At 33.2% G+C, this 26,746-nt stretch overlaps 4 protein-coding genes and 2 long non-coding RNA genes across 8 annotated transcripts; 3 read left to right on the forward strand and 3 right to left on the reverse strand.

The window, feature by feature from the left end:
- The first annotated feature begins 450 nt into the window (after positions 1 to 450).
- Positions 451 to 1,317, forward strand: LOC106325428 (nudix hydrolase 1). Of its 2 annotated transcripts, XR_001266903.1 has the most exons (3): positions 451 to 673; positions 748 to 1,173; positions 1,209 to 1,317. XR_001266903.1 is itself a non-coding variant. In XM_013763472.1 (2 exons), the coding sequence occupies exons 1-2, from the start codon at positions 535 to 537 to the stop codon at positions 1,041 to 1,043; spliced, it is 435 nt and encodes a 144-aa protein (XP_013618926.1). In that variant the 5' UTR covers positions 451 to 534; the 3' UTR covers positions 1,044 to 1,235. The 2 variants fall into 2 exon arrangements, 1 of the variants encoding a protein (XP_013618926.1); XM_013763472.1 differs by having other exon boundaries at positions 748 to 1,235.
- A 742-nt stretch (positions 1,318 to 2,059) lies between these two features.
- On the reverse strand, positions 2,060 to 2,494 carry LOC106326471 (protein IDA-like). The gene has a single exon (XM_013764442.1). It carries the CDS (start codon positions 2,432 to 2,434, stop codon positions 2,213 to 2,215), a length of 222 nt encoding a protein of 73 aa, XP_013619896.1. The 5' UTR covers positions 2,435 to 2,494; the 3' UTR covers positions 2,060 to 2,212.
- Positions 2,495 to 9,148: 6,654 nt separating this feature from the next.
- On the reverse strand, positions 9,149 to 13,428 carry LOC106327119 (protein CROWDED NUCLEI 3). The gene is made up of 8 exons (XM_013765174.1): positions 12,985 to 13,428; positions 12,688 to 12,897; positions 12,362 to 12,615; positions 12,012 to 12,282; positions 11,853 to 11,936; positions 9,993 to 11,470; positions 9,731 to 9,917; positions 9,149 to 9,595 (listed from the first exon to the last, which is right to left on the reverse strand). Exons 1-8 carry the CDS (start codon positions 13,210 to 13,212, stop codon positions 9,353 to 9,355), a joined length of 2,955 nt encoding a protein of 984 aa, XP_013620628.1. The 5' UTR covers positions 13,213 to 13,428; the 3' UTR covers positions 9,149 to 9,352.
- Positions 13,429 to 18,315: 4,887 nt separating this feature from the next.
- Positions 18,316 to 19,056, forward strand: LOC106325414. Its single transcript, XR_001266898.1, has 3 exons — positions 18,316 to 18,689; positions 18,776 to 18,877; positions 18,969 to 19,056. It is a non-coding gene; the product is annotated as an uncharacterized LOC106325414 (long non-coding RNA).
- A 78-nt stretch (positions 19,057 to 19,134) lies between these two features.
- Positions 19,135 to 20,096, forward strand: LOC106325415. 2 transcript variants are annotated; one of them, XR_001266900.1, is made up of 4 exons: positions 19,135 to 19,226; positions 19,298 to 19,404; positions 19,736 to 19,817; positions 19,952 to 20,096. It is a non-coding gene; the product is annotated as an uncharacterized LOC106325415 (long non-coding RNA). The 2 variants fall into 2 exon arrangements; XR_001266899.1 differs by having other exon boundaries at positions 19,135 to 19,404.
- A 4,005-nt stretch (positions 20,097 to 24,101) lies between these two features.
- LOC106325667 (CLAVATA3/ESR (CLE)-related protein 12-like) lies at positions 24,102 to 25,875 on the reverse strand. Its single transcript, XM_013763729.1, has one exon. It carries the CDS (start codon positions 25,813 to 25,815, stop codon positions 25,474 to 25,476), a length of 342 nt encoding a protein of 113 aa, XP_013619183.1. The 5' UTR covers positions 25,816 to 25,875; the 3' UTR covers positions 24,102 to 25,473.
- Between the last annotated feature and the right edge of the window lie 871 nt (positions 25,876 to 26,746).

Raw genomic sequence — 26,746 nt, forward strand, 5'->3', positions numbered from 1 at the left:
TGTTATAAATCATATTGTGGATATCCATAACCGGCCCAATGCTAGAGAGAGAGAGAGAGTCGACCGTGAGGAGAGAGACAGAATCGACATCTTGTCTTTTCCTTATTAGATTATGATTTGTATTCTTTCCATATTTGTATTATTTTTTTTTTAGTCTTTTCATTATTCTATGATGGTGTAATTCTCTATATATAAATGGCTACTTATGTTTATGAATAATACAGAAACATAGATTATATTCTCTCGTTTCACGACGGAAAATTTTTTTTGAAAAAGGGACGGCTTACAAGAGTAGTAGAGTTTCAGAAAAAAAGTAAGAAAATATTTGTTGGGCTCTAAGCCTTCGGCGTCACTGGCAAAAGAGAAAGCAGTGATAACTTGTGTAAAGCCAATCATAACTACACATTTGGGCCCATAAACTGATTGAAAACCTCATACGACCTCGTTTCAGCTGAATGTTTCAGTCAATAAAAAACAAAAGCCATTATTAAAAAGCAAATCGCGACAAGAAGCGTTTCCACTAAGACCGAAAAAATGGAGACAGTAGGAGAAGCGACGCCGAGAGTCGCCGTGGTAATTTTCGTCGTCAAAGGAAACTCGGTGTTGTTAGGGAAGCGCCGCTCATCAATCGGAAACTCAACCTTCGCTCTTCCCGGCGGCCACCTCGAATTCGGTCCATCTTTCTCTCTCTCTCTCTCGTCGCGTTTCTGCAAGATCGCAGCTAATCTTTGTTTCGTTTTTGAGCAGGAGAGAGCTTCGAAGGATGCGCAGCGAGAGAAGTGATGGAAGAAACGGGACTAGAGATAGAGAAGATGAAGCTCTTGACTGTCACAAACAACGTCTTCAAGGAAGCACCGAAGCCATCTCACTACGTCACTGTGTTCATGCGTGCGACGCTTGTGGATCCGAATCAGGACCCGGAGAATATGGAGCCCGAGAAGTGTGAAGGGTGGGACTGGTACGATTGGTTGAATCTCCCAACGCCTTTGTTCTGGCCGCTTGAGAAAATGGTCAAAAGCGGTTTCAATCCTTTTTCTGATTAAATGCTGCAAGAAGGGCATTTGGTCCGGTGGTATGATTCTCGCTCAGGGTGCGAGAGGTCCCAAGTTCAATTCTCGGAATGCCACTCTCTTTTGTCTCTTTTAAGGACTTATTTCTTATCATCCAGAGGAGATTAAAGACTGTAAATATTTTCTTAGCAAAAAAAGATTAAAGACTGTATTGAATAACATGTTTTTTTTTCTGTGCAATGGATTTTATTTAACTTTTTTTGTGTAATGGATTTTATTTAACCATGGATTCCGCTACTAAAGATTGTATTGCAAAACATGTGTGTTTATTTAACTATGCTTGATTCAACTACTAAAGATTGTATTGCACAACATGTTTGTTCTATTTGTTGTGGATTTTATTTATCTGTCTGATTCCACTACTAAAGATTGTATTGCATAACATGTTTGTTCTATGTGTTGTAGATTTTCTTTATTTTGATTCCACTACTAAAACTTTTATTGGACAACATGTTTGTTCTCTGTGTTGTGTATTTGATTTATTTATGTTTGATTCCACAACTAATTTTTTTTTATTGCATAACTTGTTTGTTCTACGTGTTGTGGTTTTTATTTATCTATGTTTGATTCCACTACTTTGACAAATTTTTGTCAATGCTTGGTGAGTTTGGTATGGTAATAATTGCTGTGCATTTACCAAGCATGTCTTCTTAATAGAAAGACAAATGGTACAAGACAAAGTGTATTTGGTATGTAATTATTATGTATATCTTGAAAACTTTAGTAGATTGACTTCTCTTCTCAAAGACTAAAGTCACTAAACCATCATTTGTTTTTCAATCTGTAGATATTTTTTCAATTTGTACGGTCAATAATTGAAGGCTGAAAGTTGAAAACTTCAATAATCAACTTATTAGACATAATTAAAGAACATGGCAAATATTGATACTAACATGTTTTGATTAAGCGGCTGATGGGTGATGCATATAATTTAGAACAAAGGCTTACACAAGCTTAGTTAATTGAATTTCTTGATCTTTATATGGCCATCATGATTCATGAGTTTAATACATAGACTAGTCCACAAAACATCTGAAAAAAAAAATCAATAGTATGCAAGTATATACAAAGAGTGTAATCCTGTATGTCTCTAATCTACAAAATAAACATACAAAAATTACATAGAAGCATACAAAATGAAATCAATGAGGAAGGGAGTCAACAAGAGAGTTATGTCTATTAGAAGGAGCAGAAGGAGGAATGGGAACTCCTTTGGGCAAGTAACCAAAAATATAGCTGCGTTTAAACCCTAAGCTCTTCTTATTCTTCATCTCCACGGTGGTGACTCCAATTCTTGTTGAGGTACTACTCGCCGCCAGAAACAGAACAAGACAGAGCAAAACCATCGTACGACACGGAGCCATCTGGTAATGAATGTTTTCCTCTCTTTTTGTTTTCTTGAATTTCACTAGCTTTCTAAGTAATGAATGAAATGAATAATGTGGAAGTGTATGTCTATATATAAACATGTGTGTGTATTTGATGGGAAATAAGTGTGGCGAAAATGTGGGGAAAAGAGTGGAATGGTAAGAGAGGAGTGAACCATACGCTAATGAGACTTTGAATTTTCCTTTAGTAATTTATTATCGAAATTTTCAAAGGTTGAGTTTTTCTTCTTTTGTGTGTGTTTCTGAAGCTTTTTAGTCGCTGCCGTCGACTTTTATTTATTTTATATATTATTGGAATAAAAATAAGTCCATTTTATACTTGAGAAAATGGGAATCTGGTTTGAACGGACCGTCTTTTTTTCAAGATTTTATACTTTATTACATACAACTTCGTTGACAAGAATAATTAATGGTTTAACATCGTTACTGTTGTTTTGTTTGTTTGTTGTTGTAATATTCAACTTTCAACAGTAATCATCCTAAGTTGTGTAGGAATACTGGAATTGTATAAGATTAGCTTTTGATATCGGTTTCGAAAACTCATGATATCCAGGGCTAATGATATTAATACTGACTCGAGCTCTCTTGAATACTTTCGTGTACAATTGAAAAAGGTTATGTTATATCCTTAGAAAATAAGATATACGACAGTCAGCAAGTTGGAAATAGAACTAAACTCATAGCAAAAAAAATATTTCTTTATATGCCTTATACCGTTCGATTCCAGAGAAAACACTTAGTGCTATATATAATAGATTGGTCACACTGTGTAACTCAAATTTGGAATGTCTTGTGACTAATGCCAAAAAATAAATGGCTATCACACTTTGTTTTATGGGAGGCTCGAATCTTGAGCAGAGTATATTGTAGGACATTCTGATCTCACCTACCACTTCACCATAATCATGTAGACACAAAAGAGAATGTTCTTTTATTACGGTAAGAACTACACTTTAAGAACTTCTCAATTAAGTTACCAAAAGGTAAGCATGAATAGCTCTAAAAATGAGGTTGAAAAGAATTATGGATTGAAAGATCATTTATACGCATTTTTAAATTAGTTGTTTCATTGTGTTATGTTATTAAGCTAAGAGCCGACCGTCAACGTAAGAACCCCATCCGAAGAACCCCTGTTTAATCATGCTCTAAGTATAAGATTTCAACTTAGACACGAACTGGGTAGATGAAAGCGGGTACGTATACCTACCTTATCTTAGAAGGATTGGAACTAATAATTAACATTTAGTAGGATAACCATGATACGAAAAAGATTGTGTTCTATTAAGCGAATGTGACAAAAATTAATCAATTATACGCGCTTTTGAACAAAGAGATATGTATTCATGATATATATGGAATATACATATCTAGTGTGAAAGATACTGAAAATTATTAGTTCATGCAGAAACACGTAAAAACAATGTATACGTACCAACTAGATCTTTTGCGTGTAAAGGTATTTTGAGAAATTAAGAGAACTAAAATAGTTTTGAGGATTGACTCTATAAATCACATTTTACAACTTGACAAGTGTCTTCATGAGTCACATATTTAATTCATTTACTCTATTTTGATTTGTATATCCACCTAATTTCCTCATCTAGACATTTTCTATGTATTTTACAAAATGCCAAAATAAAATATTCAAAACATACATCCCACTTTTAAACATGTCGCAAAAAGTCATACACTCCTACGTTTATGAAATATCATCTTTTTAATTTTTTTTACAGAATCCGCTAAAAACTAAATGATAACAAAACCATTTTTATTTAAAATACATAAGTCTGGTCACTTTTTGGTTATTTTACTACATATATCTAGTCGTCTTCTCGTTTGTGGTGGCTGCATAAAAAAAAAGAGAAATTAGCTCTCTAACCAAAGAACTATCCCATAATTAACAATATACCAAAACCCTCTATTTTGATACTATTCATAATTAATCGTGACTCTGCTGCCCCTATATACCTCCTATGAACACTACTATTTGACATAGACAAAAGATTTTGGAAGATTTGGTTCTTGTACTCATATCTTGCTTTAATGTGAGATCAAGCATAGTTCTATCCCCTACCTCTTCGGATACAAATAATTTGAAATCGGAAATCATTTTCCCTCTCTCCATTAATCCACAACATTTTTGTAATTAATTACCCTGCATATTTTCGTCTTTCTCCCTTATGATTTCTGTTTACACTCTATTTTGAAGATGTTGAGGGTATTGTTAACCAAATATAGTTCTTTGGTCTGAGCTTAAAACATGTCTTTTCTCAGTAGGAAACCCTCGTGCTTTTGATATTGTTATTTCTAGATGATTAAAAGTTCAAAGAGAAACAAAATTACTTCTAGAGGAAGAAAAGTTCACTGGAGTTATGTTTTCTGGTGATAAATCTACCTGCATTGTACCAGAAAAACTGCTGAATCTCAAGATCTTGGTCTCTTGTTTTCGGTTAGTGATGATTCTTCCAGTTCTAAAGTCTCTTCCTTTTGTCATTTTCTATATTGGGCTTGTAAATGAAATGACACACACACACACACACACTCGTGTTTTGTATCTTTGTCTTCAGATTATTACAAAATAACATGTCATAGTTAAATGGCTTAGAGATTTTGTTTGATTGATTTAGTTGACATTTTTTGGCTTTTTATAAGGTATAAAGAGATTTGTTTGGAGTTAAAGAATCGTATGAATGCTGGATATGGAAAGAATTGCTGAGCTTAAGAGACTTCATAGTTCCTACTGACGTCTTGTCTCAACAAGACAATACTTAGAGTTGGATACTAGAGAAACGAGTATGCATTTGAGGGAACGAGCTACTCGATACAACAAACCAGTGAGTCCCCACTACGACGTTAGAGAGAGAGCTAAGCCAAGTTCTGAATGTGCATATAGAAGAGATGATGACGATGAGGATGATGATAAGGGGTCACTTCGGCGGTGATATGAATGATTTTCAGGAGTTTGAGCCCGTGGTAAGGCCCACGATGGAATCAAAGTATCCTTTACTGGAGATTGAAGAGGTCGTGGCTGGTGATGATGAAGGTGGTTGTAGCTCATTTTGTGGTGTTAGTCACAGTGGCCGACCTAGAGATTTATTTTACCGGTGTCACATATATATAAATTTCTAAAAAAACATAAACAGGTGTCAATGGGGACTTGAACACTGGTTTATGGGGTGTCAAAGGGTAGAGAATAACCATTTCTTCTACAGATTCTCTTGTAAATCCTACGTAAATTTATTACTTTGACTATTTTAGGGGTGTCAATTGAACCCCCTTGGGTCTTAGTAGGTCCGCCACTGGTTAGTCATCCTCCAGGTTCTGACGACATGGATCTTATAACAACTGTATGTGCCTACTATCAGTGAAAAAAGCAAACACGATTCAGTTTGTTTGATGAAGAGCATGTCTACTCCTAAAGCACCTTTCCTTGAGGATTTCTCGCGAAAGCCAAGATAAGCCGAGGAACCTGCAACATCTCTATTTAAATTTATTCAGCCCCCAAAATTGTTAGCCGTAATTTTTTTTAAATGGATAGCCAGAGAAATTATTGTACCATAACAGTGAATTCCAGATAATTGAAAGTTAGATTTCTCATTATCGTTAACATGCTATCAAACAAGTTACACATCCAACTACAAGGAGTTTCGATATATGGTTAAAACTATAGTGTAGGGGTATCATAATTTATAGTTAATATTATTATTAACATGTTCATTATTGTGTTAGCCATCCAAAAAATGTGGTAACTATCCACGAGGAAAACTGGACATCTGATAATTGACTTATATTTCTTCTCCATCTACCAGACTTAGGCTTAAGGAAATTGTATATAAGGTTTAGTGTATCGTAATATAGTGTCAAGGGTTTATGATCAATGGTTAAGGGTCTTAGGTGTTGATGTTGGGTTTAAGGCTTATGGTATTGATTTAGGGTTCAGGGTATTTTGTTGAGGGTTTATTGTGTTTTTTTAAGGTTTAGGGTTTATGATTTGGTTAGGTTTTATGATTTCTATGTATGATTTACTGTATTGTATTATAGTGGTAAGAGGTTATAATCAATTGTTTAGGGTCTAAGGTGTTGCTATTGGGTTTAAGGCTAATGGTATTGATTTAGGGTTTAGGCTTCAAGATTTAGGGTTTAGGGTTTAGATTTTACGGTTTATGGTTTATATCTTGGCAGAGTTTAGGGTTTATGATTTTTTTTAGTATATATGGCTTTTTAAGGATTTTGTGATTGTAAAACATCCAAACTTGTACATATTAAGTTAATTTGTTACATACACAGTTACAAGGAAGCTTAACCACGCAAAACAATCCTTAACCACACTAAATTTCAGATAACAATCTTCTAGAACCCAAAAAAACAATGGCGTTCAAACACCATCAACCGTTACAAAAAGTTTAGCCTCCCAAAACCAACTGAACCCGAGTTAAATTTTACAATAACCATCTTCCACGATCTAAAAACATAGGTGATAAAGTGTATTGGCATTAGTAGATGGCTGTAGTTTGGATAGTTATGCAGTCCAATCCCTACAAAGAATAGGAAATAGAAATGTAATGAACATAACTTACAATATCTAGGCTTATTTAGGAGCATTTTCCTTCTAAATTTATATTTACATGGATATATTTTTTTATTAACTGTCCAATTGTATTACTTAAATAATATGTACGTACCAATCCACCTATTTCCTGAGATCAAAAAATTTAATGCAAATATAAGTAATGAATATCTTATAGTGTCGCCATATTTCTCAAATTTTGAACAGATTGAAAGGCTATATACATCTCTTTCAAACTACTATGTGAAAGAACATATATTTCATAGGAAAAAATTAAGAGAGCTCATTCTTTGTAAATGCAACCACATACACTATTAAGTATCATTCACCATGTATGTAATGCAACCCCAGCCACCAATAGATATACATAGGTAAAATGATGTCCAACTAATATATATTGTAGATGGTCTAACAAAATTGTTATCTGGCCACTATTATATTTACCCATCCAACTAAACATTTAACACTTAACTGCCACCCATCGTTTCCCTTTCCAAGATTTTGATTGGTCAAGCTCGGTGATTTGATATTTGTATGGTTTCAATTTCTCGATTAAGTTTTTTAGGACAAGATTATGATGGTGAAACATATCTTCTTAGGTTTGTATATTCATTAAAAGGATGAAAAAAAATTGACGATGAAGATTGAGGTAAAAGAAAAAGAAGACGATGATAGAGAGAAGTAGGAGGAAAATAATTGTTTTTGAAAAATAATTGCTTTCTTTTGTTGTATGTTTAAATTTAAAAAAAAATCTTTTAAAGATTATCAAATATCGTACAATCTTAAGCAAATCCTATAAGATATAATGTGCCAGATGTGTCAGCTACTAAGCCTACCTCTTTTCTATCCCCAAGTCACCAAGCTTCAAGGTTAAATTTTCGTCTTTCTCAAGCTGTTTATTGTGACACGTATGCATAATTTTTCCTGTGTTGGTACTTAGCTAATTTTTTTTTTTTTTTGTACTTAGCTAATTTAGTCATCTTCTTTTGTTTTTTACCTAATTAGCCCTAAAAAAATGATTCTATCCAAATATAAAATTCTTCCTTTTATTTATAGGTACCCATTAATCCATGGACAAAAGTTAGGTTCACCTTCTAAATTGAATCTTTAAATTCATCATCCCTCTTATAACCAATCAAAGTGTCAGCTACATTATTAATAAAAATATTAATTCTTTTAAAAAAATGAAAAATAATTGAAAAAAGAAATGATGCCACTAACGAAACCCTAAATCTTAAATTCTAAACCCTAAACCTTAAATCCTAAACCCAAACTCTAAACCTTAAATACTAAACCTAAACTCTAAACCCTAAATCCTAAACCGAAACTCTAAACCCTAAATCCTAAACCCAAACTCTAGATCATAAATCCAAACCCTATACCATAAACCCAAATCCTAAACCATAAACCCTAAACCCAAACCCTATATCATAAACCTGAATCCTAGACCCTAAACCCAAACCGTAAACCTTAAATGCAAAAGGTTTGAATTTGAGTTTAAGGTTTACTCTTTGATTTGGTTTAGGGTCTAAGATTTTTGTTTGGGTTTAGAGATTACGGTTTGGGTTTAGGATCTAGGATTTGGGTTTACAGCTTGGTTTAGGGTTTAAGATTTAAGTTTATAGTATAGGGTTTGGGTTTAGGGTATAGGGTATGGGTTTAGTATATAGGGGTTAGATTTAGATTTAGGGTTTTGTTAGGCCAAATTTTCTGGTATGATAATGGACCTGTTCACATTTTCTAACACTACTAAAGATTGGAGGTTGGTGAGATTACTGATGAAAAAGGGAGTTCACCTATTAGTACCGGGTTGGATCTGTTCTCAAGGGTCTCCAAGTTCTTTGAGAGATCCAACCACATTTCACCTGAGATTGGAGCTAGATATTGGTTTGGTGATGTGAAGCAACTGAAAAGAGAAAGAATCTTGAGGTGGTTGAGATCAAAGAATTGTGGTCTGAAAATCTTAGAAACAAATGTAATCATGGTACGACCCTACAGATAAGCCGTGTAGTCCTCGTCTCCTTTTAACAATTTTGTGTTTGGGCTTTTTTTTTTTGTTGGGAGACTTTCAGTTAAACATAATAAAAAAAAGGATGACAGGTCCATGGCAATGACTTACGTAATATTGGAATCTGGTTTGGTTTCCTTGAACACCAGCACTATTTCAATCAAAGCCCTTAGTTTCCAAGAGTACACAATTTCTTTTGTTTCACTTGCTTGAAAAAGAAAGTAAAGTTCAAAAATCAACAACAACATAACAAGATGTTTTTTCCTCTCTGAAAAATCCTACTTGTGGGATAGTTTCGTCTCAGAGGGAGAAAATGAGATTAGGTTGTGAAAAAGACCCAAATCTTCTTTCCTATGGAAGCCTCCCCTGGGTGTTCTGTTTCTGCATCTTCTTCTTCAATTTCTTCTTCGTTCTCCTCTTGGATGATGCTGAAAGTCCCATCATCATCCTCTTCGCCACCATGCTCTTTTCCTTCACCGCTGCCTCCTGCCTCTAACCGTGGATCCTCTTGGACTGGTCTCTTTCCAGTATTTTTATCCTTGAACTCAGCCTCTGCTTCAACCTTTATAAAAACCATTTCTCAGAATTAAGTAAAATTAACATACCCACATGTTCCCCTTCAGACAGAAAGAAAGATGCTGGAAAAAAAAACTAAAGTAATGGAGATGATCTAGTCTGATGTTTCAGAGGTTCATACCTTAACAATCTCCTTCTGTGTTACAGCCTCCACTAATGTTTCAGCTTTTCCGTTTTCCCTATTCTCACCTTGCGGTGGAGTAAGATTATCCTTGGGACTTGGCAGTGTTCTGATATCACCATTGACATTCTCTTGTTTCTCCACGGCAGCTGTTGATTCTTGTGCTTTATCCTCTTCTGTTCCTACACTGAAAACGATATTCCACACGTATATAAGTTTCATAAGTACTAAGTTTCCAATTAGAAAAAAAGCAGGAGCTTACTTTCTATGTCTCCTGAGATGATATCGGCTTTGCGCATGTGCCAGAGAGACAGGAACAGCCGTCTGTCTTTTCTTCTTCTTACGTCCACCAGTTGCGACGCTGTCTACATCTTCATCGCTATCACCATCCGCTTGTTCACTTTCTGTGATTCTAGAACCCTGTTCTCGTTGTCGCTTCCTTGGAACTTTCAAATCAGATGGTTTTGAATCACTAGTTGCTTGCGATCCTCCTCTGACAGACATGCCCCTACCTCTACCACGTCTAGGTTTATAGCTCTTTATCTCTGATTGCAGCAAAACTTCAGCACCTTTACTTTCTGAGAAACTAGCAGATGGTTCATGATCATTGCCTGCCGCTGTATCCAGAGAATCATCAGGTAGCAACGATTCTGGAGCCATAGCCGAAGCGAGTTTCCCAATAAAAGATGTACTCTTTCTATCATTGCCATCTTCAACATCAGGTACTCGTTCAGAGTTTATAAACTTGTGGAATGGTATTCTACAGGTACTGCAGAGGTCAACTTTCTTCAGCAATACTGCGAAGCGATCCTTTGAACGATACAGATCATCTCGTTGCTCCTTCAAAGAGATTCTAAGTGCATCTACATCAGCCACGTCCTTGTATAACTCATCATGAAGTTTCTTCAACTGCTTCTTTTCCACAGATATTTCGTCTCTTTCCTTCTTTAGAGCAAGCTTCTCGTATTCCAGTTCTTCCATCTCTTTCAGAGCCAGCTTCTTTGCGCAACTGATGTTTTCATTAATCGTCACTTTGCCTTCAAGTGATTCTTTCTTCATTTTGACATCATCCAACACCCTTGATATTTGCAAACTTCTTAACTTCTCCTTTTCTTCAGCAACTTCCTTTTGCTCTCTAGCTATATCAGCCTTCTTCTCATCCAAAGCTTCCCACTCTTTCTCGAATCTTCCCTTGTCTTGTTTCAATTCTTCGCGTTCTTTCAAGAGCAACTCACCCTCTTGCTTAACTCTATCTATCTGCTGCTTTAGTTCAGACTGCTGCCTTATAAACTCGAGTCTCTCTTCTTTTGTAATCCTGAGGCTTTCATTCTCTTCACGAATCCTTGACTCCTGCTTTGTTGTCTCGGCTCCGATCTCTTCAATCTCATCTTTGAGTTTACGCAGACTTTCCTTATCTTCTAGCAATCGCTCGTTTTCCACGTGCAGCTTTTTCTCTTCGGTTTTTAGAACTTCTTCTTTTTCCTTCACAGCTTTCAGTCTTGCTTCGAGATCCTTCTCTTTCTCCTTCACTCTCTCTTCCATTTTTTCTAAAGCTCTCTCTGTCTTCCCCAACTGCTCTTCCTTGTGGCTGATCTCAACTTGCAGCTTCTCGATTTCACCTCTCTTTTTCTCAAGTTCTTCATCAAGGGATATCCTCCTCTGTTCGAGCTCCATTTCAAACTCCTGCATTCTGGAATCTAGAACACCCTTCTGATCATCAAGGAGCTTCCCTATCTCCATCTGTTCAAAATTTAATCAACGTGTCACTTCTCTATGGATCATACTATACATTTTAGCACTTAGCAGATATAAATCTAAGAACAATGTAACCTGTAACTCCCTCCGTATACAAACTCTAATTTTACTTAAGCATGTAAGTTGTTCCAATGAGTTATTAGTTTCAGTAGCATCAACATGGTATCTCCAATAAACCTCACCACAATTTAATAAAAGTTTCTAAACCCAAACTCCGTATACATACTCTAATTTTACAGGTTACATTGTTCTTCTATAGTGAAGAAGTCTATGCACTAGGTGTGTGTAACATAAGCTTAAAACACTTTATTATGGCTACTACTCTAAAAAAGCTTCACGAAAGTTTCAGGCAAGTTGAGAGGCTGACCTGCTCCCTCACAACAAGCTTCTCCTCAATCTCACGGAGCTCCTTCTCCTTCATATCAACCTTAGTCTTCATGGCCTCAAAGTCCTTAAACAAAAACAAGTTCATACATATATAGACCAAATGCAGGAAGAGAAATATAAGTGCAACGAGAAAACTCACCTTTTCCTTCATAGAAAGGTCATTTAGCATCATCTTTATAGATTCTTCTCTTTCTTTTAGTTCTGACTTAGCAGTATCAATCTTTCGCTGCATCTCTTCGAGGCTCTTCTCTTTCTTCTTGATAGCTCTTTCACTTTCAATACTTCTTTCCTCTGTATGGTTAATGCTTTTTTTAACTTCGGACAGCCTATCTTCTTCTACCGTTAGCTTCTTTTCCCATTCCTGTAGGTCTTCTCTCTGCTTGTAGAACACTGCCTCATGTGCTTCTCGTCTAAGACACATAAGCAAAAGAGATAGCGTGAGGCCAAAACTACCAACACCAACTAACGAGTAAATACAATATTTCATACTCTGTCGCAAGAGAAAGACGCTCCCTTTGGAGCACCTTTTCGCGAGTCTCTACATCTTTAAGCTTCCTCTCCAACTCAGAACTCTTTCTATTAATCACCGAAAGCTTCTCTTCCGCAATTGCCCTCTCCTTATCCACCTCTAAAGCTTTCTCCTTAATACCCATAACCAAAGCGTTTGCTTCAGCTAGCTTCGCCTCAGAAGTAGACTTCACCTCAGTATGTTCTTGTTGCAAGTATTTCAAATCCCTTTCAAGCTGAAAAAAAAACAAGAAACATCTTATAAAACATCAAAACACAAAGAAAGCCATAAACAAACACAAAGATACCTCAGCTACAAACTGCTTCTCGGAGATCAAAGCTTTCCTAAGACTCTCTTCTCTCTTCTCAGACTCAGTCAAAGCGATTAAACTAGAGGTCCTTTCACGTTTAAGAATCTCGTTGGCTTCATCAAACGCTTGCTGAAGCTCTTCGTTTCTAGAAGTCCACTTCTTCTTCTCAATAAGCAGTAGCCCCATGTTATGTTGGTAATCAAAAAGCTAACAACAAAAAAAGATTCATCATTAATCAGTAATAACAACCATAAGTTCGTTCCTTAATTAGTAGTTTCTAAATAAAAAAGGTACCTCCTTTTCGAGCTTGAGGTTCTTCTCAATAAGGGCATCAAGGTCTTTCCTTACTAAGGAGGCCTCGTCGAGCAAGCCCGCCTCTTTGAACTTCCTCCAATCATCCACCGCGGAGAGGGATCCGAATCGGCCCAATGGCGGAGAAGGGGTCGTGATTTCGTCGGCGAAAGCTACGGCCTTTCCCTTCCGGTCGGTCGCCGGGAGCTGATTCCTCTGGGGAGTGAACATTTCAGCGGAAACCCTAGAGACCCAGATGAAATCAAGAATTTCAAAATTCGCGAGTGGTGAACATTTACGCGCGAATCGAAGCAAAGCGTACAACCCAACAAGTGATAGATGTGAGTAGGTACACGCGCCGCCGTGGTAGCAGTTTAAGTGAAGAACTGTTTGAGGAGAGTAGTAGTATTACTTCTCTTCCGATCCAGCGCGAACTCTTTCGGTGCCTTCCTTCCACTTGCTGCAGCCTAGCAAAACGACGATTTCTCGTTGATATTTTTACTGGGCCTATATGGGCTTTTGTTTCCTTTTTCTATCTCAACTGCCCCAAGTTTGCTTTTACGGCTCCCCAAATTTCGAGCCTAACGTACATGTATTACTACTTTCCCCCGTATTAATTTTACCGACTAAAATATCTAATCTATTAATTTAGGGTCTTATTTTTGTACCTGATTAATCTTTTCTCTGGTCTCTGTTTTTGTACCTGATTAATCTTTTCTCTGGCCTTCACTATCTGGTTTATCTTGTATTTGATTTATCTTGTCGCTGGTCTTGACTATCTTATTTATATTGTCTATGTGTTATAGTCTTGTTATAGTAGCTAATTTATATTGTTAATAGTTTCTGTGTTACGATTTTGTTTCTCTTTGTAATGGTTCTTTGAGTTATGAGGCGGGTGGAGGAGGAGAGAGCTCGGAGACAGTGAAAAAAATTGATTTTATACTAAGGGGAAAATAGTATAGATTAGTTGTTCTTTTTTTCCAAATTTTCCGATTTTATAAGATTGTAACTTTTATTTTAAACTTACAACATGAGACTTATGATTATTAAAAGGCAAAAGATTGGAAAAAAAATTCCCAACACTGTTATACTTTTAAGTTTAATTTCTTTATTGGACAAACTATATTATTTAATTATTGGGCTTAATCCATAAATTAAAATACTATTTAGTTTGCTAATTAATGGATCTTTAAAGTTTATCAATTTTTTCTTAGACAACGTGTTTTTATATATTATTGTTTTAGGAAAATGTAACATAACCGGTACCCATTAAAAATTGTGATATATTCAATAAAATTGACGTATTATTTTTTAAATTTTTTTTTAATCCTAATGTTTAATATGAAATATCTAAAGATCAATTAATAGTGTAGAGTTCAATAATAGACTTTGATAATTGTAATGTTAAAAATGAGTCTAAGCCTATTATTAATAAATTAGGTAAATCAAATTTGTTTTGGGTAAAATTATTAAGTACTAAAATTATCTTTAAACATTATTCTACATAATGTAAATTATAAATTTAAACAAAATTACCTCCTTAATTTAAGAAAAATAATATCACAATTAATGGTCATGCCAAACCACTAAAAACTAACGCCATGTACAATTCATATTATAACAAAAATCAATTCTGTATAAGTAGGAAAAATATATAACACAAAACATAATTTACAAATTTGAAAATCGTAGAATATTAGCGGAATAATTTTAATGAAAATTAGGCAAAAAAAGATGTCCGCGCATAGCGCGGATTTGTATCTAGTACATGTATATATGAAAGTTCGTTTAAAATAGGCATGTTCAATCCGGTTTCGGTTCGGTTTGTAAAATAACTATCATAATAATTGGAGTCATATTAATTTAGTTTGTTTGGTTTACATACTATTGATTTTTGGTTTATTTTTTATATTTGAAACCATAACTATGTTTATCTTTGATAAAAAAAATTAGATTATATGATTAGAAATCAGGTTTATTAAAACATAAATATATATTCCTTATTCTAATTTTAAATCTAATATTTTCTGTTTATTTAACTATTCAAATAAAAATAAGAAAACTAGTATTATTATATAACTATATTTTAGCACAAATATTTACCAATAAAATAAAATAAAACAATGTTTTATTTAATTTGATGAAAATGAGCAAAATAAATAATATTTTAACTAGAAAAATTTATTTTTGATCATAATAATAATATATACATAATTAAAATAAATTGTTTATATATTATTAATTTTATTAAGTAACTTTTATATAAGTATACTGATATTTTTAATTAATCGATCTCTTCAGTTTAGTTGGTTTATATACCGAAGCATATCCATATATTGCGGTTTCTTAAAAATAACATCCATTCAGTTTATTCAATACTACCAAATCTAAACTATTTTCTCTATTTTGGTTCGGTTTTACCGAACTGAACACTTAAATTTTAAATCTGTGTAGATATATATACACTATTATTTATGAAGTGATTTGGCTTATTTGTCATCTTCTCCATGGTTTTAGTTAATTTTCTTATTTGTCATATTTCCATGATTTTAGGATAAATCATCAGTTTAATTAATATTATTATTAAATTTTTTTTATTTTGATATATATATATATATATATATATATATATTTACCATGATATTTAAAATCATGATAAACATGAACCTATTTTACCGATATATATACTATATTTTTTTAAAATATATTTTAATATATAATAAAGATGATATTTAGGACATTTAATTAATAAATAGATATTAATAATATATACCGATAATATCATCATTACTTTTCTCTCATTTATAATTTTAATGACTAATATTTTAGCTAATAACTAATTTCTCTGATTTTTACTGAAAATATTGATCAAATACAGATTATTATAAAATTTACATATAAGTATACTAATATATCTGAATTAATCAGTTTATTTAGTTAATTTGCTTATTTTTCATCTTTTTCATAGTTATGGGATAAATCATTAGTTTAATTAATATTATTATTTAATTTGTTTATTTTGATATCTATATATTTATCATGATATTTAAAATAATTAATAAACATTAACATATTTTACCAATATATATACACTAATATTTTTTAGAAATATATTTTAATATATAATTATCATGATATTTAGGAATTAATAAATATATATTAACAATATCTATCGATAATATCATCATTACTTTTCTCTTGTTTTAAAATTTTAATGACTAATATTATAGCCAATTTCACTGATTTTTACTAAAAATATTGATCAAATACATATTATTATAAAATTTATATATAAGTATACTAATATATCCGAATTAATCGGTTTCTTTTGTTTATTCGGTTTGATCTCTTAATATATTGAACCATCTTCATATACTAATGTTTTCTAAACATAACATCTTCGGTACTTCCAAATCCAAACTATTTTCTCTATGTCGGTTTGGTTCGGTTTTGAATGGTTTGGTTTTACCAGATTGAACACTCCTAAACTATTGTTATTTGTTAATGTTTTATATTTGTTATTTTTTATAATCCTTATAGTGCTACATGATTTCTTTTCAGTCCAAATACAATATATGTTAGTTTCACATACAAAATTTCTTAATTTAGTTATTACTATAAAAAAGATTTTGATCCAAAATCTATATCACATAAATAAAAATATGAAACAAAATAATACAATTTAATAAATTGATTACCAATATGAATATTGAAATTTTATAATTTATAATAATTTAAAATTTGTATCTAATTTAATTATTATTATTTTACTAAAGAATTAAAAATTGTTAGATGTATAGATATATTAATTTGCACAAGGTACGAGACATCAACTAGTTTTAATATGTTTATTATGTTAATCATGTAAGATACACAAGTAGATTATCTATCTGCTTAAAGATATTGTAACTCGGCATGTACCTAGCTCTGGAAAGATAAACTCTTAAGTATCTCATCAAAGTCAACTAAGCAGACTAGATAAAGGATCATGTATAAATGACTCTTATGAATCTTATAGAAAAAGGAGTAAATGACTTGATAAAATATTTTCATCAGGTTCGAATAGATAGTTTCTTATGCAAGCTTTGGAGGATATACGGTACCACAACCACAAGTGACTTTGACTATTATCTCTCGTATCTCTCGTAATCTATAGTATGTATTTGTTTTAAAATAGATGAACCTTGACCATTTCTTAAAAAAATAGACGTAATATAAGTATACCATTGATCAACGCGAACATTAACTTTTAGTTTAAAGCTTGATCCATTTAATTAAATTCCTTTTCAGTTAAGATCTACTTCGATGGAAGAGGCTAACGGCCTCTCTTCTTGGTTCACATTACGGAGAGGTGACCGTCGGGTATGATCTCTGTAACTCAGGTCGGCTGATGAACGAAAGACAAGGTAAGAATATGACAAACCTATTATGATTGGGCCTCAAATGTCTGTAAAGCCTAAACGAATTTCACAAACGGGTTAAGGCCGTAAGCTATTCTAAGACTGGCCCTTTAATTTTTCTAGAAGCCCAAAACCATTTTGTTTTAAAATCAACAAATGGTAGGGTGACAAGTGTCCTAAAGTACCCTATGGAAACAGAAGAGTCTATTTTATAGTGTTAGATTACACGGACAAATGTTCTCTTGTTCTGGACAAATGTCACGATAAACTTGTCCGATTTCTTTTAAGATATGTTTTTTTTTTATCAGCTGACTAAGATATGTTTTCTAAATGACTGTTTACTCCAACTGGCAAGGGGAGAAATGGGCGACGTCACGGACAGACTCCTCGATCACCAAATACTGCAAGGCCATATTGATAAACTCGCAAGGAATCGAATTTCCACACTCCAAATGATGGGAATAAAGCGTTATGAGAATGGGTTGGGAAGACATCTTGCTTATCGATGACATATAGATTTTCTTAAAATTTATTTTTTTCTACAACCAAAATTGCAGTCGTTGTAAAACATCTTTTGATACGAAAAAAATTAACATTTATTTTTAAAAAATTATGCTTCTCACATTGAATTACTTTACATTTTTAATGTATTTTCACTAACTTGTATGATCTGATGTATTTGGAAGGCACTAATATTTTATCATACATACAATAAATAAAAAGGGAATACCAGCATCAGATAGAGGGTTATGTCGGATGTAAAAATCATCCAATCAAGTTTTTACGTTTTGCCACGTAATCAAGTGATTTCGGATGTTGGGCTTAAATTTCTTTACGAGCTCGCATGTTAATCTGAATGGTCCAGGAAGCTCATTTTATTGAAAGCATTGTGACCTTATTCTTCACCGACGCGGAATCTCTTTTTCTCATTTTGTCCAAACCCTAATTTTCTTACAATGATTTGTGAACCCTTTGCTCTTCCTCTTCTTAGTTTCCGTTTCACGAATCTGATCTACCATCAATAAATACACTCTCCACTTCTTTCTCCCTTTAATCTCATAAACTTACCAGGCGGGATCTATGAACAAGATGAGTGTATCTCCAAAGGGGTATGATTTTTTAAAAGCATAAACAATGTGGAGAGAAGCCTCAAGGAGTATACTGCAAGCAACTGGATCGATTATACGAGGGTTTCGGATCTGAAACTGAGGGCAGTGTAAAAAGCTTCTTTAAAGAGCCTAATATTGGATTCAGTCACTCAGAAATAATCAGTTACACAAGGTTTTCCATTCTATTATTGAAACGAAGGTAGAGAAATAATCTCTAAGCAAATGATTTTTTGATGTGTTTCGTTTGGTGAGACTAATTCATTAAACTTTTAATATACGAGGCAGCTGTGGATGAAGGTATTGTTGTCTGAGGTGGACGCAATCAGCTAAGACTTGCTTCGAAAGTGGATGCCACTAAAGAGACTCTTAGGAAACAATGAATAAAAGGTTAGTCTACAAAAGTTATAACAGCAGAAAAGAAAACATACGAATCAGTAATCAGGTCATAATACATGTTTCCTATCATGGTATCCGTCAGATTGGAGCTGACATTGTTAAGTAAGACAGAGCTACCTGTTGAAGTAGGTGTTAAGGGAAGCGTTGTCAGCAAAGAGGTTAACAATATAAAGATCATATTATACAAATTGGAAGTTAGTTTCTTTGATATAGAAACTATGTGATAAACTGTTTTTTGGGTTCACATGTACTCTTTATCGACCACCCAAAACACGGTTGCAACGTTGCAACTGGCACATACAAAGATCTTTTGTCAGCAGGAGCCATTGATCCAACCAAAGTGAAAATGATCATTACTTAATTACAGATTGAAGTACTCCGTTATGCATGCTAACCGAGTGTTTTTCTTAGGCTTGTGAGATGTTTCTTACAGTATGCTTCAGCCATAGCTAAAGCATCTTTGATGTCCAAGTGTGTTGTTGTCGACATCAAGGAGCCTGACTCAGCAGCTTCTGCTGGTAACCTTTCTTAATTCTTTTTTATTTGAATCTTCAGAATTACCGGTAGATCCGCAACCTTTTCCCTGATATCTCTGTTGGCCTGCATGTTATGGCTTTTAAGTTAGCAATGAGAACAGAGTAATGTTTGAGGAAGCAAAAGCCATGACCAAGTTATTTATTTCCTGATATGGAACATATTTTATCATAACCAAATATATGTTTCTCCGATGACCTGATCATATAAATTTGTTTGTGTAGTGTGAATTAAGAGCAAACAAATCTTTGAATATGAACTCTCTTTTTTTTAGAATTGAGTATGAACTTATCTTATTTTTTTTCTTTTTTGCAGCTTTTAGAGCACGTAATCACATAACAGATTTTAGTGACACAGAAATTGGTGTTGCACAAAAAAGAAAGCAATTTATGATGCGGTAAGTATATTTGTGTTTACTTTTTTACAGCAATAGCTAGTTTGCTTATGACTGATTTTCTAAAACCAGTTGAGCAAATATGAACAAGTGTCTACGTTCTCACGAGTTCAATCCATTTTTGGTATGATTTGCAGGAAGATGAACCAAGGCCTGCTCTCAACCCCCATATCCAAGATATTCAACTCGTGCACTTAAAGATAGGAGATCACATGATAGTCTTTCAAGCTAGAGAAGGGAATAGAGTGGCAGACAAAATTGCAAAGGAAGATCTCTTTTTTTTTTAGAATAATGCCCCTATATTGTATTATGTTGCCAAGTTGGTTGAATGTCTTAGTGGAGGGTGATAATGTGTAAACTATTGGGTTAATGAAAAGTATGAAGGTTGAGCCAAAAAAAGAAGGAGATTAAGATATTAACATGGAAATATGGATTAGTGTTAGTTCTGATGATAGTTATGCCAAGTTGAAATAATATTTTTGTTGTAGCGCGCATATTCTTTGCATCTTTTTTTTTTTAAAAATAAGCAAGTCGTACATATGACAAACTAACATCAATTTAACAGTTTTGAATATTCTTGCAAATTAAATACCTTAATTTATCTATCTCACAGATACAATATTGTGATGTTGAAAGATTTTAAAAATTGGTGATATGCGTAAGAAATGAAACCTTTATCAAAATAAATATTTGTTACAGCATATTATAAATCAATGCATTTTCAAAAGTGACTTAAATCGCTAACTGTAGAGAAAGCATACATACCAGAAAAGAGCAACAATACAAATATTAGTTTTCTATAAACTGACCAAGCTAAATATTGTAATTTCATCATAATAAAGTATGAACAACATAAATATTCCACACCATAAGCTATATTTTAAAAGCAGAAGGCAAAAACGTGTCATTAATTATCATCCAAACTTCTTTCCTTCCCTTTTTTTTTTCTAAGCAAAGAAAACGAAAACGTTGACAACAGGAACAAAAAGCATATGCACGGATGTAAAGAACATTACCATAGATTATTTCTGGTTTGTGATTAGAAATTTGGTGGCTCATATAAATTAATAAATCTAACACATATATATATATATGCATGTTATGTGATTAAAGGGTTCGGACATTACTAATAACATTCACAACAAAATAAGAGCTTACATTTTAACAAGAAAACTAGTATTACCTCATGTGCTTCGCACATATCAATCATTTTTACTGTATTCCAAAAATTTTGATCATAAAACTATAATGATTATCAACATATCAAAATAAATTACTATTTTAATCACATTTTATTTTCAAATCAAAGTCATTTAGGCTCTGAATGGTAACATCGGATTGAGCGGTGCGGAACAAGCGGTACAACTGCGGTGCGATTCTAACAGTTTTGTAAAGATTTTTGTTAGTGTTAACTGCGGTGCAGTGCGTAGCCGATTAAAACATTCGAAACTTTAAACTTGCACATTGTATAAAAATATAGATTTCACACTGGCACATAAACTTAGCATATTGTATAAAAGTATAGATTTCATAGAACATGTTTAATATCATATGTATGTTAACTGTGATTAAAATCTCTTAAATGAATATATCTGCACACACGTTTTCATATCCAAATTATATATCTGCAAAAAAATTCATAGGTAGATTAGGAGAGTTAACAAACTTTAAAATAGTATATACATAAAGAATAGTATTTAAATGGGAATATGTTCTCCCTACCGAGCTTCACATATATGACACAATAGAAATTAACATAACTCTCATTTTTCTAATTCCCCTTTAATTTTTCTCTTGTTTTGTTTCACAGTGGCTTGAATTATATTTCCTTGTTATATAAAATTCTATACAAAACTGAGTTTCATTGATTTGAACAGTTTTAGATGTCATAATTCAAATGTGTTTACATTTCTCCATAAGAATATAGATTTCCACATGGAGAATAACTTAATATCTGTGACAGTAGTACTTTGTGAAACAAAACTGTGACTTTCCATTCTTTTGCGAAAAATCAAGTTACAGAATATAAGTATAATTTGATAGAATCTTCGACTTATACTTTTGAAGAAAGAATCATAGAAATTTATTTCCAAAAAAAGAAAAGAAGATGAATCAATAGAGAAGAAGAGGAGAGAAAAAATACAGATAAAATTTTGATTGAATGTTATATAAGAGAGTTGCTGAGTTTTTGAACGTGTCCTGATAACAGTTAGAGAAAAAATAGGAATTTTTTTTTTGCGGTTACATAAAACATAAAACTAAACGAATGTGAGACAATTTTGATATTTTTTTTTGTAATATGTTAAATTTTAACTTTTTGAAAACAGTTTAATTTTTATGATTTTATCGCTTGGTAAATAAATTACACAAGAGAAATTTTGATTGGTCAAGTGACTTAAGCATCTCCAGTCCACTCCAATTTTTACTCTAAAATAGAGTGAAATGAAGTATGAAATAAGAAATGTTCCAACTCAACTTCATATTTCACGCTATAATGGAGTTTACTCTATAAATAAAGTAATCTATTTTTTTTTTTGTACATTACTTCATTACAGAGTGAGATATAGAGTTGGTTTTAAGCAATTTTATTCTATTTCTTCTTTTACTCTATTTTGGGAAAAAAGAGTTTTACGTTAGAAATGCTCTTAGATGTGTAAAGGATAAAATAAGAGAATATATTCAACCAAATGGTTTGAATGATGAAAAAAAAAATCTGTTTGTGTTACTGACTCATATTTTATTTTGTCTTTTTATAAATTCATATTAAACAGATAACTAATCATCAACTCCACACAAACATAATCATTGAAAATAGGTCCCAGAAAAGAAAAAAAATGACGGGCACACAACGCTAGACTAAAATGAAGGGCAACAACATTAATGGGAAAAAACATACTAGTAAATCGATGGTTTTAATTTGCTAGAAGACGATATTGTTTACTCAAGATTATAAAGTCAGTCGTTTACTCGTTTACCATTTGCACTGGATTCTTGGTCCATCTTAAACTACACTTAATGCAAAATATATATTTTAATTGAACAAAATAGTTGTGTAGTAAAGTCGGCACATCCTGAGATTTTCTTTTAGGTGCAACCTAAAGTGAGGCTTTATGTAAAATGGAATGTTCCTTATTTCTATCGAAAAGACAGCAAAACGTTTATACGCGGCAAAGTCATGTCCAGTCTTACCAAAAAAAAATGTCTTATTATTTTTACGTTCCAAAGGTTTTTTTTTTTTTTTGAAACACATGTTCTAAAGTTTAAATCTACTCTCTTCACGAGATAGCTTAACAAAACTACATAGCTTAACAAAACTACATATTTTTTTTCTTCAGACGTTCGGGTAAGTTTGTTCAGATGGCTTATTAACAAACTCATTTTACTTGTTTTTTTGATATCCGCAGAGGATCCCAGACGGTAAGCCCAGACTAATCCCCACAAGACCTTCTATCCACGCACGGTTATAGACGAGAAAGTGGCCAAGGCGACTCGAACCTATTGCAGACACTCCAGCTAGAGTTTCATTACCACTAGAAGAAGAGTTTTTGTTTTACTCATATTGCATGCATATTATATCATTTAATGAAATCTTTTACTACATGTATTTTGTTTTAAGAAATAAGAAACTGTTGATTCTCATAATAAACAGGCATGTTTCATAAAAGGATCCACGATCTCTTTCCTTACAAAAAATATCGTGTAGAATCAGACGTGGCCCAAATTAAGATTCCATGCTAAATTTCTCTTTAAAAAGTTTGAAATTTATTTCTCTCCAAATTAAAATTTCACAAGTTCGAAACATAAATACTCATCATACTTCTAAATTTCAAAACACATAAATCAGAATAGATTTGGTTTACTATATTTCTGTTAACCATAAACTATTTAAATCTAATATTAAACTAACATTAAAACCAGTCTAATTTTTTTTAAGCATACCCTACAATAGTGACCCCACCTTTTTTTTCTTCCTCGTGTAAATCTTTCTCTGGTTTCACTTTTTCGTTGAAAATTTCGTTCCATAAAATTTTAAATGAATGTATTCCGTAATCTCTCTTTGTGTTGTATCATAATCTTTCTAAAGGGAGAAGAATCTAAGTTTTTTAATTTGATCTGCTTATGTAAACGATCATGAAAAAAATAGTTGGTAAAAATCTGGAAAATAAAGGGGTTGAAGAAGAAGACAGGTGGTTGGGTTAGTATTTTTTTTTTGGCTCTGAATGTTAATATCATAAATGAAGAGGGTTAAGGTTACATTGTTGCATCCTATACAAAAGATTTCTTGGCAAAAAAAGTAAAAACAAGAAATCAATAAAGTTAAGCAGCTAGCCTAAGTTTCAAAAAAAAAAAAATAATAATAATAAAGTTAAGCAGCTTGTTGGAGGCTAATCCAAAACTAGATTAGCCAACATTCCATAAGTTTGCGGAACCTTCGCCTATTCTTCCTGGCGTGGATCATGTTTCAGGAACTGTTGTTTGGTTACGAAGCACATTATTTCTCTGTCTCTGTTTCCATATGCACGTTGGGTTAGTTTTTGATTTGGGCTTAGTTGGATTATGGTTTTGTTTGTTTTAGATTAGATAATTTAGTCGATTTATCTTTAGTTTGCAAATAATCACAAATTAATTTGGTGCGTTTCAAAGTTGCGAAGTTTTATTTCGAGAAGAAATAAGTTTTGATTTTTTTTCAGATAAATTTAGCATACAATCCTAGTTTGATCCGCATTTGATGATATACGATATTTCTTTTGGCCAAATAGATTGTCAACCCTGTTATAAACAAGTTTTGCCAGATAAAGCAACGAAAATCATAATAAAAAAAACATGCTGTCGACAGTTTTCGATCGTGTGAAACAAAAATTAGTACTTGCTTAACATATGTTTTAATTATACCACTAAGTTTTAGTTAATATTATACCATTAATAATTTTATATGCGGTACAGTAACGCATCTAGAAGTTCTTTTGAGTTGTGAATTTTTGACGTGCCGTCGCAGCTACTGGTTGGCTAATACCAAAGTCAAATTATTTAAAAATCCATCATTGTAGTGAACGACCATTTTGTTCATTTTAATTTTAAGTAATAATAATCATTATATATCACAGTTAACATCATAATAATAAGAGAATCTTCAGTTTATAACATATTTTCACTAATAAATCTAGGAGTTGAATTTTGTTTCAACCCTTCTTAGACCTTCTTCACTTTAAAATGAAAATAGAATAAGAACAAAAAAAAATAAAATCATTACTTCATTTGGACAATAATTCCATTTTTTCCCTTCATCATAAAATAGAAAATAAAGTAAAATTAAAACATTTTTATTCAAAATTCTATTTTAGAGTAAAAATGAGGTGGGGTCGAAGATATTCTAAAGTAACGAAACAAACCACGTAATAAAGATGTAAATTTCTTGAGTAAGTAAATATATTTACATATATAATCATCAAAATAAAAGCTAAACTAAAATACCCTTTGTGTATTATGATTTAAAGAAAAAACATATCAAACCCAAGTTGTAAATCGTATTCGTATCTAAGAAAATGAAAAACTAATCTTTAAGTTTCCCCTTTCAGACAAAAAAAAGAGCTAGGTTAAGGTGTATCTTTGGCTTATATGTTACCACTCAAACCAAGCACGTGCCATCGTCATTCATCAATTAATGGTGCAACGGATTAGGTCCGGAGGGAACACGGCGTTTCTCCACTCCGTAACGAGGATTTATCTCATCGCCGCCGTGTGCCTCGCCGGAACGAGGATGATGGTGGTTGTTCTTCCGGTGCTGGAAAGGTGAGAAGTCGTATGTGTGGGAGAGGGCTTTTCTGCTGACTAATCTATTAATGGTGTAGAGAGGGTGATCGTGGTGCTTCGAAACCGACGGCTCCACCACATTTAGAAAGTAGAGACGGTGGAGGTTGAAGGAGTACAAGTGGTGGAGGAGGAGGAAGAAGAGAGAGGGCCAAATAACAATAAAGAGAATCTGAGAGAATTTCAACGCCATGGAAGATGAGAGGAAGTAGAAGATGATGGAGGAAATTTTGGGATAAGAAGAGGCTATTTTTTTTCTTTTTATAACCTGCCAAAAGAAATATTAATCAATATGAAAACGCCAAAGATAAGTTTTAATGTTTGTGTACGTATCTGAAAACAAAAGAAAGTCTCTTACGCGTTTCTCAACAACGAGAACTAGACTTTGGTTCATGATAGAAGATTTTTATGAAATCACGGGTCATAATGAAAAGAAGGGGGCATACAACGTACTGATAGTTCTTTTCTGCCTTTCAAGCAGATGCTTAGTGATTGTGGGATGCTAGAGTTTCCTTTCACAGGAGACATGCTCTCATGGGTAGGGAAGAGAGCTGGAAGAACAACCGTTCGATGTCGCTTAGACAGAGCAGTAGGAAATGCGGATTGGCACGAGAAGTTTCCTCACTCGAATGTGAAGTATATGAGGCTATGGGGATCGGATCATTGTCCGATTCTCGCGGATATACTGACAAAGCCAGTGCGGAGATAAAAAAAATTCAAGATTGATAAAAGATGTCTGGATAATGAGGAGCTAAGGCAAGTTATTCTTGAGGGATGGAAATCACCTGATCTCCCTCCCAATGCAACTATTATAGAACATATTTCCAGCTGCCGGAAAGCCTTAAGTGAATGTAGGAGAAAAAATAATGTGAACTCAGCAAAATTAGTGGAGGAGCTCAAAGAAAAAGTGGAAGGTCTGTACGCAGATGTTAATGCCACAACTGAGGAGATTGCAGCAGCGTTGAAGGAACTATCTGATGCTCTTAAGGCAAAGGAAATGTTCTGGAAACAGAAGAGTCGTGTGTTTTGGCTGAGAGAAGGGGACATGAATACGATTTTTTTTCATGCCTTAACTAAGCAAAGACGAGCAAAGAATAAAATCACGCAGCTGATCGATGCAAATG

The sequence above is a fragment of the Brassica oleracea genome, chromosome C2, assembly GCF_000695525.1.
Source record: "Brassica oleracea var. oleracea cultivar TO1000 chromosome C2, BOL, whole genome shotgun sequence".
Taxonomy (NCBI): domain Eukaryota; kingdom Viridiplantae; phylum Streptophyta; class Magnoliopsida; order Brassicales; family Brassicaceae; genus Brassica; species Brassica oleracea.

Coding starts and splice junctions, on each gene's coding strand:
- LOC106327119 (XM_013765174.1), bottom strand. CDS start 13,212: ATGTTCACTCCCCAGAGGAATCAGCTCCCGGCGACCGACCGGAAGGGA. Junction 12,898..12,984: donor ACCTCAAGCTCGAAAAGGAG/GTACCTTTTTTA, acceptor TTTTGTTGTTAG/CTTTTTGATTACCAACATAA. Junction 9,596..9,730: donor CACAGAAGGAGATTGTTAAG/GTATGAACCTCT, acceptor GTTTTTATAAAG/GTTGAAGCAGAGGCTGAGTT.
- LOC106326471 (XM_013764442.1), bottom strand. CDS start 2,434: ATGGCTCCGTGTCGTACGATGGTTTTGCTCTGTCTTGTTCTGTTTCTG.
- LOC106325428 (XM_013763472.1), top strand. CDS start 535: ATGGAGACAGTAGGAGAAGCGACGCCGAGAGTCGCCGTGGTAATTTTC. Junction 674..747: donor CGGCGGCCACCTCGAATTCG/GTCCATCTTTCT, acceptor GTTTTTGAGCAG/GAGAGAGCTTCGAAGGATGC.
- LOC106325667 (XM_013763729.1), bottom strand. CDS start 25,815: ATGGCGTTGAAATTCTCTCAGATTCTCTTTATTGTTATTTGGCCCTCT.